At 46.4% G+C, this 14802-nt stretch overlaps 1 protein-coding gene across 2 annotated transcripts; it reads right to left on the reverse strand.

Moving 5' to 3' along the window:
* Nucleotides 1–7441: 7441 nt before the first annotated feature.
* On the reverse strand, nucleotides 7442–14183 carry LOC119270627 (MACPF domain-containing protein At4g24290-like). 2 transcript variants are annotated; one of them, XM_037552649.1, is made up of 8 exons: nucleotides 13960–14183; nucleotides 13533–13841; nucleotides 11924–12162; nucleotides 11305–11509; nucleotides 10803–10871; nucleotides 10578–10722; nucleotides 9367–9533; nucleotides 7442–8482 (listed from the first exon to the last, which is right to left on the reverse strand). In XM_037552649.1, the coding sequence occupies exons 2-8, from the start codon at nucleotides 13806–13808 to the stop codon at nucleotides 7763–7765; spliced, it is 1821 nt and encodes a 606-aa protein (XP_037408546.1). In that variant the 5' UTR covers nucleotides 13809–13841; nucleotides 13960–14183; the 3' UTR covers nucleotides 7442–7762. The 2 variants fall into 2 exon arrangements, with proteins under 2 accessions (XP_037408546.1, XP_037408545.1); XM_037552648.1 differs by having other exon boundaries at nucleotides 10536–10722; nucleotides 13960–14182.
* Nucleotides 14184–14802: the final 619 nt, after the last annotated feature.

Consider the following 14802-nt stretch of genomic DNA (forward strand, 5'->3'; position numbering starts at 1 on the left):
TATAAAACGCATGAAGAAGCTCCATGTTGATGGATCTTTGGGCTCACTCGTTTTTGAAAAGTTTGAGACATGCGAACCATGTCTATTGGTGTATATGCATGAAGAAACTCCATGCAAATGGATTTGGACTCACTTGATTTTGAATCACTTGAGACATGCAAATCATACCACATGGGCAAGATGACTGAAAGCCTCGTTTTCAGTAAAATGGAACTAGAAAGCAACTTGTTGGAAGTAATACATTTTGATGTGTGCAATCCAATGAGTGCTAAGGCATGTAGTGGATATTGTTATGTTCTTACTTCACAGATGATTTGAGTAGATGTTGAGTATATTTACTTGATGAATCACGAGTCTGAATTATTGAAAGGTTCAAGTATTTTCAGGGTGAAGTTGAAAGATCGTCGTGACAAGAGGATAAAAGATCTATGATATGATCATAGAGATGAATATCTGAATTATGAGTTTGGCACAGAATTAAGACATTGTGGAAATTGTTTCACAACTAATACAGCCTGGAACACCATAGTGTGATGGTGTGTCCGAACATCATAACTGCACCCTATTGGATATGATGCATACCATGATGTCTCTTGTCGAATTACCACGATAGTTTATGGGTTAGGCATTAGAGACAACCACATTCACTTTAAATAGGGCACCACGTAATTCCGATGAGATGACACCGTATGAACTATGGTTTAGAGAAACCTAAGCTGTCATTTCTTAAAAGTTTGGGGCTGCGACGCTTATGTGAAAAAGTTTCAGGCTGATAAGCTCAAACCCAAAGCGGATAAATGCATCTTCATAGGACACCCAAAACACTTGGGTATACCTCCTGTCTCAGATTCGAAAGCAATAAGGGATTGTTTCTAGAATCGGGTCCTTTCTCGAGGAAAAGTTTCTCTCGAAAGAATTGAGTGGGAGGATGGTGGGGACTTGATGAGGTTATTGAACCGTCCCTTCAACTAGTGTGTGGCAGGGCACAGGAAGTTGTTCCTGTGGCACCTACACCAATTGAAGTGGAAGCTTATGATAGTGATCATGAAACTTCGGATCAAGTCACTCCCAAACCTCATAGGATGACAAGGATGCGTACTACTTCAGAGTGGTACGTAATCCTGTCTTGAAAGTCATGTTGCTAGACAACAATGAACCTACGAGTTATGGAGAAGCGATGGTGGGCCCGGATTCCGATAAATGGCTCGAGGCCATAAAATCCCAGAGAGGATCCATGTATGAAAACAAAGTGTAGACTTTGGCAGAACAGCTCGATGGTCGTAAGGCTGTTGAGTACAGATGGATTTTAAAAGGAAGACGGACAATAATGGTAAATGTCACCATTAAGAAAGCTCGACTTGTCGTTAAGAAGTTTCCCGACAAGTTCAAGGAGTTGACTGCGGTGAGACTTTCTCACTCGTAGCGATGCTAAGAGTCTGTTGGAATTATATTAGCGATTACTGCATTATTTATGAAATCTTGCAGATAGGATGTCAAAACATTGTTTCCTCGACGATTTTCTTGAGGAAAGGTTGTATGTGATACAACCGGAAGGTTTTGTCAATCCTGAAAGATGCTAATAAGTATGCAAAGCTCCAGCAATCCTTCTAGGGACTGGAGTAAGCATCTCGGAGTTGGAATGTACGCTTTGATGATGATCAAAGATTTTGGGTTTATACAAAGTTTGTGAGAAACTTGTATTTCCAAAGTAGTGAGTGGGAGCACTATAGAATTTCTGATGAGTATATGTTGTTGACATATTATGGATCAGAAATGACGTAGAATTTCTGGAAATCATATAGGGTTATTTGGAAAGTGTTTTTCAATGGAAAGCCTGGATTAAGCTACTTGAACATTGAGCATCAAGATCTATAAGAATAGATCAAAATGCTTAATAGTACTTTCAAATGAGCACATACCTTGACATGATCTTGAAGGTGTTCAAGATGGATCAGTCAAAGAAGGAGTTCTTGCCTGAGTTGTAAGGTATGAAGTTAAGACTTAAAGCTCGACCACGGCAGAATAGAGAGAAAGGACGAAGGTCGTCCCCTATGCTTAAGACGTAGGCTCTACAGTATGCTATGCTGTGTACCGCACCTGAAATGTGCCTTGCCATGAGTCAGTCAAGGGGTACAAGAGTGATCTAAGAATGGATCACAGGACAGCGGTCAAAGTTATCCTTAGTAACTAGTGGACTAAGGAATTTTCTCGATTATGGAGGTGATAAAGAGTTCGACGTAAAGAGTTACGTCGATGCAAGCTTAACACCTATCCGGATAGCTCTGAGTAGAGATACTGGATACATATAATGGAGCAACAATTTAGAATAGCTCCAGGTAGAACAGTTATTTGGAATAGCTCCAAATAGAACGTGATAGCTGCATCTAGGAGATGACATAGATGTTTGTAAAGCACACACGGATCTGAAAGGTTCAGACCCGTTGACTAAAACCTCTCTCACAAGCAACATGATCAAACCCAGAACTCATTGAGTGTTAATCACATGGTGATGTGAACTAGATTATTGACTCTAGTAAACTCTTTGGATGTTGGTTACATGGCGATATGACCTGTGAGTGTTAATCACATGGCGATGTGAACTAGATTATTGACTCTAGTGCAAGTGGGAGACTGTTGGAAATATGCCCTAGAGGCAATAATAAATTGATTATTATTATATTTCCTTGTTCATGATAATCGTTTATTATCCATGCTAGAATTGTATTGATAGGAAACTCAGATACATGTGTGGATACATAGACAACACCATGTCCCTAGTAAGCCTCTAGTTGACTAGCTCGTTGATCAATAGATGGTTACGGTTTCCTGACCATGGACATTGGATGTCATTGATAACGGGATCACATCATTAGGAGAATGATGTGATGGACAAGACCCAATCCTAAGCATAGCACAAGATCGTGTAGTTCGTATGCTAAAGCTTTTCTAATGTCGAGTATCATTTCCTTAGACCATGAGATTGTGCAACTCCCGGATACCGTAGGAATACTTTGGGTGTGCCAAACGTCACAACGTAACTGGGTGGCTATAAAGGTACATTATAGGTATCTCCGAAAGTGTCTGTTGGGTTGGCACGAATCGAGACTGGGATTTGTCACTCCGTGTAAACGGAGAGGTATCTCTGGGCCCACTCGGTAGGACATCATCATAATGTGCACAATGTGATCAAGGAGTTGATCACGAGATGATGTGTTACGGAACGAGTAAAAGAGACTTACCGGTAACGAGATTGAACAAGGTATCCGGATAACGACGATCGAATCTCGGGCAAGTATCGTACCGATAGACAAAGGGAATTGTATATGGGATTGATTAAGTCCTTGACATCGTGGTTCATCCGATGAGATCATCGTGGAACATGTGGGAGCCAACATGGGTATCCAGATCCCGTTGTTGGTTATTGACCGGAGAACGTCTCGGTCATGTCTGCTTGTCTCCCGAACCCGTAGGGTCTACACACTTAAGGTTCGATGACGCTAGGGTTATAAAGGAAGTTTGTATGTGGTTACCGAATGTTTTTTGGAGTCCCGGATGAGATCCCGGACGTCACGAGGAGTTCCGGAATGGTCCGAAGGTAAAGATTTATATATAGGAAGTCCTATTTCGGCCATCGAGACAAGTTTCGGGGTCATCGGTATTGTACCGGGACCACCGGAAGGGTCCCGGGGGTCCACCGGGTGGGGCCACCTATCCCGGAGGGCCCCATGGGCTGAAGTGGGAAGGGATCCAGCCCAAAGTGGGCTGGGGCGCCACTTCCCCCTAGGGCCCATGCACCTAGGGTGGGGAAACCCTAAAAGGAAGAGTCCTAGGAGGGGAAGGCACCTCCTAGGTGCCTTGGGGAGGAGGGATTCCTCCCCTTGGCCGCCTCCCCTTTCCCATCTAGGCCTGCCGCCCCCCTAGGGGTGGGAATCCTAGAGGGGGCGCACCCTCCTCCCTCTCCCCTATATATAGTGAGGCATAGGGGCTGCTCATAACACATGATTTGATCTCTCCCCGTTGGTGCAGCCCTCCCTCTCTTTCTCCTCATATCTCGCGGTGCTTGGCGAAGCCCTGCAGGATTGCCACGCTCCTCCACCACCACCACGCCGTTGTGCTGCTGCTGGATGGAGTCTTCCTCAACCTCTCCCTCTCTCCTTGCTGGATCAAGGCATGGGAGACGTCACCGGGCTGTACGTGTGTTGAACGCGGAGGTGCCGTGCGTTCGGCACTTGGTCATCGGTGATTTGAATCACGACGAGTACGACTCCATCAACCCCGTTCTCTTGAACGCTTCCGCTTAGCGATCTACAAGGGTATGTAGATGCACTCTCCTTCCCCTCGTTGCTAGTCTCTCCATAGATAGATCTTGGTGACACGTAGGAAAATTTTGAATTTCTGCTACGTTCTCCAACACTCTTGATCTCGCCTCCAGCGTGTGGCTTCCGGAGTCCATCTTGAGGAGAGTGAGGGGCCACTGGCCCAACCCTAAGGAATATGGGCCGTCTAGGTTAGTACCGCTTAGTCCAGGATACCATCAATTGGTAAGTACGCGTGTGGATTTCGCCAAAAAAAATCGTACGTAGGGTCTTCGATCATGGGACATGTACAAAGAGAAGCTGTTGAAAGTAGAACAAGCTTACGAATTATAATCATTGATTGTAATTAATTTAGGTTGCACCCTAAATAGCATTTTTTTTAAATAGTTAATAGATAAAAATAACATCATATTTAGATTCTACACGTTTTTTTAATTAAATTTCATATAGAACATGTTAAAATTGAAGTTAGGGTTTAAAAGATATGATTATTTTGAAAACATATTTATTCTAGATGGACTACGGGTTGATTAACGCAAATATTAGAGGCTTTATGTAAAACTTTAGAAAACAGTTCACTATGACTTAATGTTGGACTAGGGGTTGATTAGTATAAACGTCAGGGAGTTTTATGTAAAACAGAAAAAAATTCTTCCTGCCTTAAAGATTAACAATGGGTTGATTTCAACAAATTGTAAGAACTTTTTGCAAAATGACACGACGGACAGCTGGAAGCAATACATGCTTTATTATTAGAATGGAGATAGTGAAAGATATTGAGCAAGCGAACTTCTTGGTGTGGTTATTACCTACCTAGGTGTAGGTTGTGTGTTCGATACGGGGGTGGCCACACTTTTGTGATAGGTAGGACCCACTGGTCATAGAAGTTAAAAACTAATAGGAGCTTTTTTGTGAAAAAGGATATTTTGAGGGTGTTTTTGAAAAAATCAGGCCACACACCCCTTCTTCTGGTCCATTGGCTGAAAGCGGTCCTCACGCGCTTAGTCAACACCGACTCCCTGTACAAACTAGATAAGGGCATCTCCAGCCGCGTCCCCAAGAAGGCCTCCCCAGGCGATTTTTTCACGCCGGCGCCGAAAAAATGGCCCAGTCGCGCCCCCAGGAGCCCGATTTTCGCCGGCTTGGGCCGAAAACAGCGTCGGCGGACCCAGGCCGAACCCGGCACGCTAGGGGCGTCCGGGGGCGCCGGGACGAGCTGTTTTGGCGCGAAAAAGATGCAGGCCAGCCGCGTCAGCGACTCGGCGCCTCGTCTTCCCCTAACGGCCTCGGTTCCCGCGGGGAATCAATGGCAAGGCTGCCGCCGGTCAGCCTTGCCATTGATTCCTCACGGGCGGCGCGTCACGGGACGGCGCGCCGACGCCTCCCCTCCCTCGCACGCGTACACACGGGCGCGGCCCGGCTATAAAAGCCGGCGGCCTCCACTCACCTGCGCCCACACCAGCCCCGCCCCCTCGCCGCCGTCCAGCCCTTCCTCTCCCTACCTCTCCCCGAGCGCCGCCGCCCAGCCCCTCCCTCTACCTCTCCCGAGCCCGCCCAGCCCCGCCTTCGCCATGGCAGAACGCTTCCCCGGAGATACGGCGGCGGCCAACGGCTTCGGCCGTCGTTCGCTCCGCGAACAGGAGTCCTGGCTCCTGTTCCAGCCGAACATCCCGGCGCCGCCAGACATGCGCGCCGGGCCGACGGGGTGGAGACTCAGCGCCGGGGGAGTGCCCATTCCCCCGTTGCCCGACGCCGTGGCGAAGCCGAGGTACTTCGCCGAGGAGGTCGAGATCGTGCGCGCGTCCCTCACCGACGCCGAGCTCTCCCCCCCAGTACGCCGCCGACAACCACGCGGCCTGGGCGGCGTATTTCGAGCGCCGCCAACAGCAGCGCTTGGCGTCCACCAACGGCGCGCCGGTGGTCGGCGGCCGGCAGAATAACGAGGGGCGCCACCTCTGGTGGGGCGTCCCCGGCCGCACACTCGAGGGCGTGCTCACGTACCTCGAGGGCGGCAACGACCCGCCGTTGGCGTACCCCCCGGCGAGGGTGGCCGCCCCGGCGCAGCACCGACGCGCCGGGCCATGGGCTCCAAGGAGGTTCGGCGCCTCCTCTTCTTCCTCCTCATCACGCTCCTCTTCACACTCCTCTGGCTCTCCGGCGCTGCTCGGCGTCAAGGCCGAGCCCGCGGCGGAGACGCCACTCGGCCGGCGCACTCACAGCGCCGGCATCGTCATCAACGAGGGCGGCCGGCGCGCCCCCTCGTCGGCTCCTCCGCGCTTCGTCAAGCCAAAGACGGAGCCGGGGCTGGCGCCGGTGAAGACGGAGCCGGGGCTGGCGCCGGTGAAGGCGGAGTTCGACGACGACGACGACGCGACCCTCGAATGGGCGCGCCAGGACTCCATTGCGATGGAGAAGGCGCGCCGCGAGAAGGAGAAGGAGCGCCAGTGCGCCGCCCTACGCCGCTTCGAGGAGCGCCGACGCGGCCGCGAGGAAGGCGGGGTCGTCGTCTTGTGCGACAGCGACGACGACGACTACGCGCCGCCGCCTGTTCGCCATGGCGCGACGCCGGGGAGGGGTCCAGCAGGGGCACCCGCGTCAAAGAGGAGAAGGCCGACGACGACGATGACGGCGACGGCGACGGCGACTTCAGCCCCTTTCTTTTTTTTAGATTAGGTTAGTAATGTTTGGCCAAATTTCACCGAAATTTGTAATGTTTGGCCGAAATTTAACTAGTTTTTATCATAACTTCGCCGAACGGTTCTGTTTTTTTTTTAAGATACGCGCCTAGGGGCGGCCCTGGGGGCCGACGGCTGGGGACAGACTCGCCCCAGTGCCATTTTTTTCGCCGTCTCACCCCCAGGCGGCGCTTTTAGACGCCCCCTGGGGGGCCAACGGCTGAAGATGCCCTAAGCACTGTATTCGCACATCATGCCAAGTTTTTGCACCACTTCAATGTACACCACAACTTCTAGCATCAAAATGACCATTTACAGCAAGTTATAGCACCAACAGTGTAATTGACCCAAATTTAACCCAGCAACCAGACACAAACAATGCAAGACACGTGTCAACAAGGTATAGGACAAAAAATTCGACCTGAACTCAAATAAATATCAGACGGCCGATGAATAGACAGACCCTCAACTTATTCAAAACAGTTTCCCTATAGCATTTTGTATATATACAAATAATTTGATCTGTCACCTAACCTATTCAACTCAAGTCCACGCCACAAACAACTTTCCCTTTTTCCCCTCCATTGGAGGGCACAGCCCTCATTCCTGAGAAAACCCCACAACTGTATACAAACAGAAACCAACAGCAAGAGCATGGACGCTACGAAAATTCTAAATCTTTCGCCCGTCCACGTCCTCACGATCAGCTGCACATAACAAATAAAGGGATGGCAACGAGGTTGTTTCACTCCACTCGTTTTCCCGAGGATCCTAGAACTCCTCGTTAAGCGCGTACTCCTCATCGCCGGGCAGCAAGGACGTCACGAGCGAGTAGCGCACCCGCAGGGATATCTTGCCCCTCTCGAGGTGCAGCTTGGCGGCCGACACCACCCAGTACCCTGGCAGGTCCTGTGGCCCTCGGGCCATTTCCGTCCTGTCCACAAACTTGAGCAGCTTCGGTGGCTGCACCAGCGCCAGCGGGCCACTAGGGTACACCGCTGAGTTGATGTTCGCGTCGGAGTTGATGTTCACGTCGGAGGGCCGGGGCATCGGCTTCTGCCCCGCAGTGGAGAAGTGTGTGCTGATGAGCGTCGAGATGAGGCCCGACTTCTGGATCAGGTTTGGGGACCCCTCCCACTCGGGCTGGCGCCTGACAGGGTAGGCGTTCACGACTTTGGAGAAGTGCAGCCGGAGGAACAGTATCTTCTTGAAGCCCTGGTTGATCACTTCTAGCTGTGCTCCTGTGACGATGGAGGCATCCTCTGACTCCACTGGCATTGTGCAGACGTGGGAGAAGTGCTTCCATGATCCTATTGGTTCAAAGTATCTATGGTCAAATGGTTCTGGAGTTCGGCTATTGTTTGGGTCATTTTCAAGCTGGATAACCCGAGGAAGGGAACACAGGTGCTGAAGATGGATAGCTAATTTGTTACTCTTCTTCCCTTCAAGAAACAACCGGAGTCCTGTGATCGGTCTTTTGCCCACGTCAACCTGCACCAAAGTTAAAAAGCTGCTCAAACGATGGAAAGAAATCCACAAATATATCACCAAACCCCCCAAGTGAATGGAAATTGTCAATATAATAACCTTGTATATTCTGTATGCAGTGTGATCTCTTGATCGACAACTTGTAATAATACTTGGTTCATGAAGGAATTTAAAAATATCTAAATTATCAATTTGACAGAATCTAAATATGCCCTGCTACTGCTGTTTTCATCATTCCCAAATGAAACTAGCAATAGTCGATCCTGCCATTCATAGGTACAGATAAATGTGATTGATGTAATGCCGAATAGAATACCGGCACTTCCAGTTTGATAGCCACGAAGGTTGGATTAAAAGAGTACTGGGCTAAAATATCTTTCCAGTTTCAGGTTTTTGCGCTTCACAATTGCACACTAGAGTTTTCCCAATTAACTTTTCATCCAGTTATTTTTATAAGTATTTACCACATCTTATACCCTTTGTGCCGTTGTTTTCACTCGGGAAATGCATTATCTTATCCCTCTATCTAGATCTCACTCTTGAGTAATAATTGGTTCATAGTTATCTAGCCATGTGATCTGACTTCAGTTGTGAGTTGCAACATATAAGAGGATTAGCTGGTCGTCAAATAGATCAACCATCTACTCTAGCGATCAGGTTGATTATGGAAAGATAAGCACTATAAATTCTCTGCACAGAAGAATGAGAATTTAAATGGTCGCATAAATAAGGAAAAATTTATCTTCAAAACTTATCCTAACCTATGTCTACTTTCCATGGTGATGCTTAAGTTTACAAGATCATGACACCACATAAAAAGGATAAAAAACAAGGAAATATAAAGATGAACAATGTTTCAGTTATGACAATAGAAAAAGTGTGCATACCATGTTGGTACAAACATAAAGTGTTGGACCAATAAAATTTACTGGCAAAGATGCACTGATTTGCGTTTTCCTCTGGGGACCAAGAGGGAGGTCACTATAAACTGGCGCCCACTGCCTTGTAAGCTGGAACGCCAAAAACTGGTGCAATTCCTCAATTGGGGGCTTATCTGTATGAAATTCAAATATATCACCTTGTTATGAATACATCAACTATCACATTGTTTGCTGTGCAAAACCATATTCGCTAGCTTGCTTTTTTGTTTACGACTTAATGATAGGATGGCAACAAACATGTAGCGTCAAAAGGTTGCAATTCAAACATTACTTTAAATAGAGATTTCCCTTGAAATTTACGACTGAAAACACCCAGAGTAGTATTTTTGCCCAACAGATAATATACAGGGACAATTCAAACATTACTTTAAATAGAGATTTCCCTTGAAATTTACGACTGAAAACAACCAGAGTAGTATTTTTGCCCAACAGATAATATACAGGGAGTAAAGTCGGTGAACGGAGCTATAAAGGACAACTATTTTCTAATAAATATTGCCCAAGAAGACCATGTCCTTAGAATCTAAACAATAGGGACTTTGTTTGTGAAAGAAAGAATTCAGGTTCCATTCCTGTTTGACCAAGAATCTAAACAATAAGGTGGCCAAGGGTGCAGGTTCTAAAGTTCTGAATAGACTTCAGAAAACTTACACCCAAATACATCGAGAAAAACACAAGCTCTTGTCCTATAACCCTAACTCCAGTCACTATCATGAACTACTCCCTTCGTTCTTAAATATATGTCTTTCTAGACATTCCAATATGGACTACATACGGAGCAAAATGAATGAATCTATACTCTAAACTACGTCTATATACATCCGTATGTAGTCCGTATCAAAATCTCTAAAAAGATTTATATTTAGGAAGGGAGGGATTATAAATCAATGACAAGGAACATGTAGGGGAAAACAGTGAGAAAGACAAAGAGTAACTTTATTTTAAAATAATCAAAACTAACATGCAACTAAAGTACTAGGGCGGAAGGTCAAGACTTCTCTTAATATTATTACTAATTATGCAGTTTCAACTTTCAACATTTCATGTTTATAGGTTAAGAGCTGAGAGATGAATAAATTATCCAGCAAGCTGGAAAGGGTGAAATTTATACTTACAACGAAGATACAAATTAATTGCATGATTCAGAAATCCACTACCAGGAACTCCATTTAACAACGAAGTAATAGGTACAAAAGACATTGAGATAACATCAGGTTCTGCTTGAATACTATTCAGCCATTCGCTATGAGAGATCATATCTTCATCCCTTCCACCTCTTCGCTTAGGCATCATTACCAAAACCTGAGATTAACACACAGAATAAACATAAATAACACTTCTCCTATGAACAGCCATAAACTATATCAACACAAAGAGTTTACCTCCTCCGAAGCATAAGAATTTAGTGGACTGGACTCCACAAATATCAGTCGCTGCTCTCTTCTGTCACTCTGCACGCACAAAAACATAAATCAGCGAGCTAAGAAAAACACAACAGAACCTTCTATACCAAGACATATGACTGGCCTAAACATCAAGGCATGATGTTCAAATTCAAGTGAACAACATATACACCAATAGCTCTTGCCTCTTGGAATAAAGAGATGGGAAATTAGGCTATTGGCAAATGTCTCGGCCCTTACTATATCTGCTGTCTATGGCTATTGGCACATGCACAGATGGCAGGTCTGCATGTCTTTGAAATTCAAATTAATGAACTTGGAGCTATTTTGTGATCTACTTTCACTGATCAAAAGCTAAAGCCCCTTGCGTCAAGAAATAGGGCTATGGCTAGATTCGGTTAAATGATCATTACTGTTGAATCGAAAAAATATGCAAGGGAAAGTCGAAGGAAAAAAAAAAGTTTAGATGCTAGGGTAATACCTTGTCCTCCTTCCTGTACACATCCCTGAAACTAATGTCAGATTGCCCATTTGCATCAAGAAATCTCCTGTCAGACATCTCCTTTAATCGCTTTTGAACATCAACGGCTTGCAAGCTTGATGAATATTGTTGTTTCAAATAAATTACATCCTTCCCTCCCATTTTGACACCAACAACTATATGTGTCCCAAATTTTTCAATAAACCTGCAAGGTTAAGCAATTAAGGTTGAAGTTCAGATTTACGACTTCGGCAAAAACAATTGGCTCAGCACATGTTTTGACAGGAACAGTGTATGTCCAATTCCGATGGTACATGCTTAGAAAGCTGGCTGTAGAAAAGCAAACTGATACTATTTACATATGGTCACACCTCACATGAAATTTGGAAGGACTAAAACTGGCATTAGAGGACAGCTTTCAAGGAGTCGGTGCTCAGACAAGCTACCCATCAGACATGAATGTATCATACCAAAATCAGAACGATTCAGAAAAATGGCAGTCAAAGATAGATGCTATCATCCTATCAAGACTTCATTGAAGGAGGAAGATCACATAGGCCTATCTTATTTTAGATGACTACATGCTTTTGGGTATGACTGAATAAAATATGGATCTAACCTTGCCAAAGCAGCAGGTTCCCAGGTTGATGGAACAGCCTGCTTAACATGATCTTGTAGTACAATTTGTGCCTTCGACAGTGCAACATTATATAGTGTGATACACCAGCCGTCAAAAGCAAGTGACTTGGTACTCGCAGCATCTTTCTGCCAGGAGCCAGTAAATTCAAACATACAATTGAACTGGCCAGATGGAATTTTTCCGGACAAAGATAACTCCCGGTTGAATTGCTCCGACATCTGCAAAATGCTTCATAATTTCAGAAAGGGTAGCTATTTTTATCTCTTAATATTGTAAATACAACACAAACATTACTTTTTATGGGTATAATTATACTCAACCATTTTAAGCAGTTTCCATGACAGCTTTGGAGGAGAAAACGTGATAGGGACAAACAGTTGTAGTACTGTCAAACACAATGTTTAGTATGAGATGTTATATCAATCACCAAGTACAGAAAATTCGAAACAAGGTTCATCTAATGCTTTTGAAGTACATAAAGCATAATCTCATGTGAAGCGGAAATGAAGAAATCTATGAAGGGAAGGTTGCATGTATCTGAGATGGGTGCTATTGACTAGAGCATCCTGCATGCCATAAAGGCATCCTGCTAGCAAACTGGTAGAAGCTTACAATCCCATATTTCTTCAAAATGTCTAAGCTGATAATCGGCGACCTTCTAAACTCGTAACAAACAAAACATTATCTACATACACAACACGCTACTCACAATGGAAGAACATTCTGCAAGTAGCGATCGGGAAGTAGTAATGTTTTAATGTGACTGGTTTGATGTGCACTACCACCCACAGAGAAAAGAAAGATCAATCAAGAGGCTACAAGAAGGATAAATATGGAACTGTAGATGCAGACAGTATTGTATTTCGATATAAGGATGATCGTTATATTCTAGGCATTCAGGCAGAACAAGTGTTCTATTGAGAGATGTGAAGAAGCCAAATTGGTCTACTGTTGTTAAGATGAAGCCAGGAAACCTTTTTGCCATGCCAACTGCAGAAGAAGCCAAATCAGTCCCCGATCCAAGGTATCCTGGTAGGAAGCCTACAATCTCATAGTCCCGTCCAAATGTATAACTTGATAATCGGTGACCTTCTAATATGATAACAACCAAAACATTATCTACATACACCTCGCAGTACTCACATTGGAAGAACTCTCTGCCTGGCAGTGGTAGAATACATCTCTACAGGCCTCAAACTGTTTGGTGCTTATATGTGTCTCTGAAATGGCAAAAACCACTCCCTAATCCGAGGCAGATTGAACTATATGTTGCCAGCAATGAAAAATGCTAGCCATCCACAGCACGTGGTACTGAATGTTAAATTTGCAAGTTCATCTCTCCTTTTTTTTCTCATTTTGAGAAAGTAATGGTACGAGCGATAAAAATGTATGTACGTTTCTACTGAATTAAGCAATAACAAGTCACACAAGCTACCCCTCGAATAAGGCATGATTTGATCTGTTCAATACATTGCTGAAACCGTACATTTACATGGCATCTTATGACATACCTAATAATTTTAGTTACATAGTACAAACCAAACCATAGCACACACAGGAACTGAAGTGGGCATACAAGAAAGCAAACCTGCTGAAACGACAGGACATCGGACCGGAACCGCATCCGCTCCCCCTTGTCGCACTTGATGGACTTGGGCACGCCGGCGACCGTGGTCAGGCTGCCGGGGAGCACGATGTCCTGGGTCCCATCGCGGTCGAGCTCGATGAGCGACGGGTCGGGCGAGCCGCGCTGCTTGCAGAACTTGAGCCGGATGTCGGAGGCGACGTCGTAGCCGAGGCCGATGGAGCGGATGGCGAACTCGGCGGCCCTCTGCATCATCTCCTTACTGTCTCTAGGCGCCATCCTCGCTTATCCCACGCGCCGAATTTCAGCCCCCTGGAGCAGCAGGAGCACCCGGAGAACAATCAGCGGACGACAGAAATAGATAATCATTTGGCAGCCGGAACAGTCAAGGACTAACAAACAAACAAACAAAAAAACTAAAATTCCCCACCAGATCGGCCGGAGCAGCGGGAGGTGGTGGGGGCGGATCTGGACGGCGCGCCAGGAATTACGGGGAGACTGGCCGGGGACTGAAGCGACCGCCGGAGGGCCGAAAGCTCGTACCTTTTTGCGAATTGGAACCCGAGACTTCTCCGACCGGCCGGCGGAAGAGGGGGAACGCCGCGACGAGGCGAGGAGGTCGCCCGGGTGGGTAGGGTCGTCGGCAAGACCACGAGAGCGGCCTAGTGGGAAAAATGCAGCCAGTCAATCTTGCAATATCACTTACTCCCCCTGTCGCATAACCTAAGAGCGTTTGACATGTTCAGTTTGATGATGTCACAGCGTCTAAGAGCAACTTCAATGGGGCGACCCAAACGGACGGCCCATTTGTCTGTTTGGGTCGGCCCTCGCCCGGCGTCCGCCCAGTTTTGCATTTGGGTCGGCAATGCGTCCAACATGCCGACCCATTTCATGTCCGCATTCAACTTTTAAATAAAAAAAACCCGCGGCCACCCAAACGGACGGCCCATTTGTCTGCTTTTTGTCCGTTTGGGTTGGCCCCCGCCCGGCGTCCGCCCAGTTTTGCATTTGGGTCGGCAATGCACCCAACGCGCCGACCCATTTCATGTCCGCATTCAACTTTTAAATATAAAAAAACCCACGGCCATGTCTCATGCCGGCACCATGCCAGCGCCGGCATACAATGCCGGCTTCAGAAAATACCACATTTCATGCTGGCACACTCACCAGTCGGCCGGCACACATGCCAGCACACAAAAAATGGTGGGACTTGAGTTCAGCCACGTCATCGCGGCTCCCGTGGTCATGCCGGCATACAAAAAAGATGGCCCTC

Source organism: Triticum dicoccoides, chromosome 3A, assembly GCF_002162155.2.
Source record: "Triticum dicoccoides isolate Atlit2015 ecotype Zavitan chromosome 3A, WEW_v2.0, whole genome shotgun sequence".
NCBI classification, from domain to species: domain Eukaryota; kingdom Viridiplantae; phylum Streptophyta; class Magnoliopsida; order Poales; family Poaceae; genus Triticum; species Triticum dicoccoides.

Coding starts and splice junctions, on each gene's coding strand:
- LOC119270627 (XM_037552648.1), bottom strand. CDS start 13,808: ATGGCGCCTAGAGACAGTAAGGAGATGATGCAGAGGGCCGCCGAGTTC. Junction 11,510..11,923: donor GAACCTGCTGCTTTGGCAAG/GTTAGATCCATA, acceptor TTAACCTTGCAG/GTTTATTGAAAAATTTGGGA. Junction 10,872..11,304: donor TGTACAGGAAGGAGGACAAG/GTATTACCCTAG, acceptor TTGTGCGTGCAG/AGTGACAGAAGAGAGCAGCG.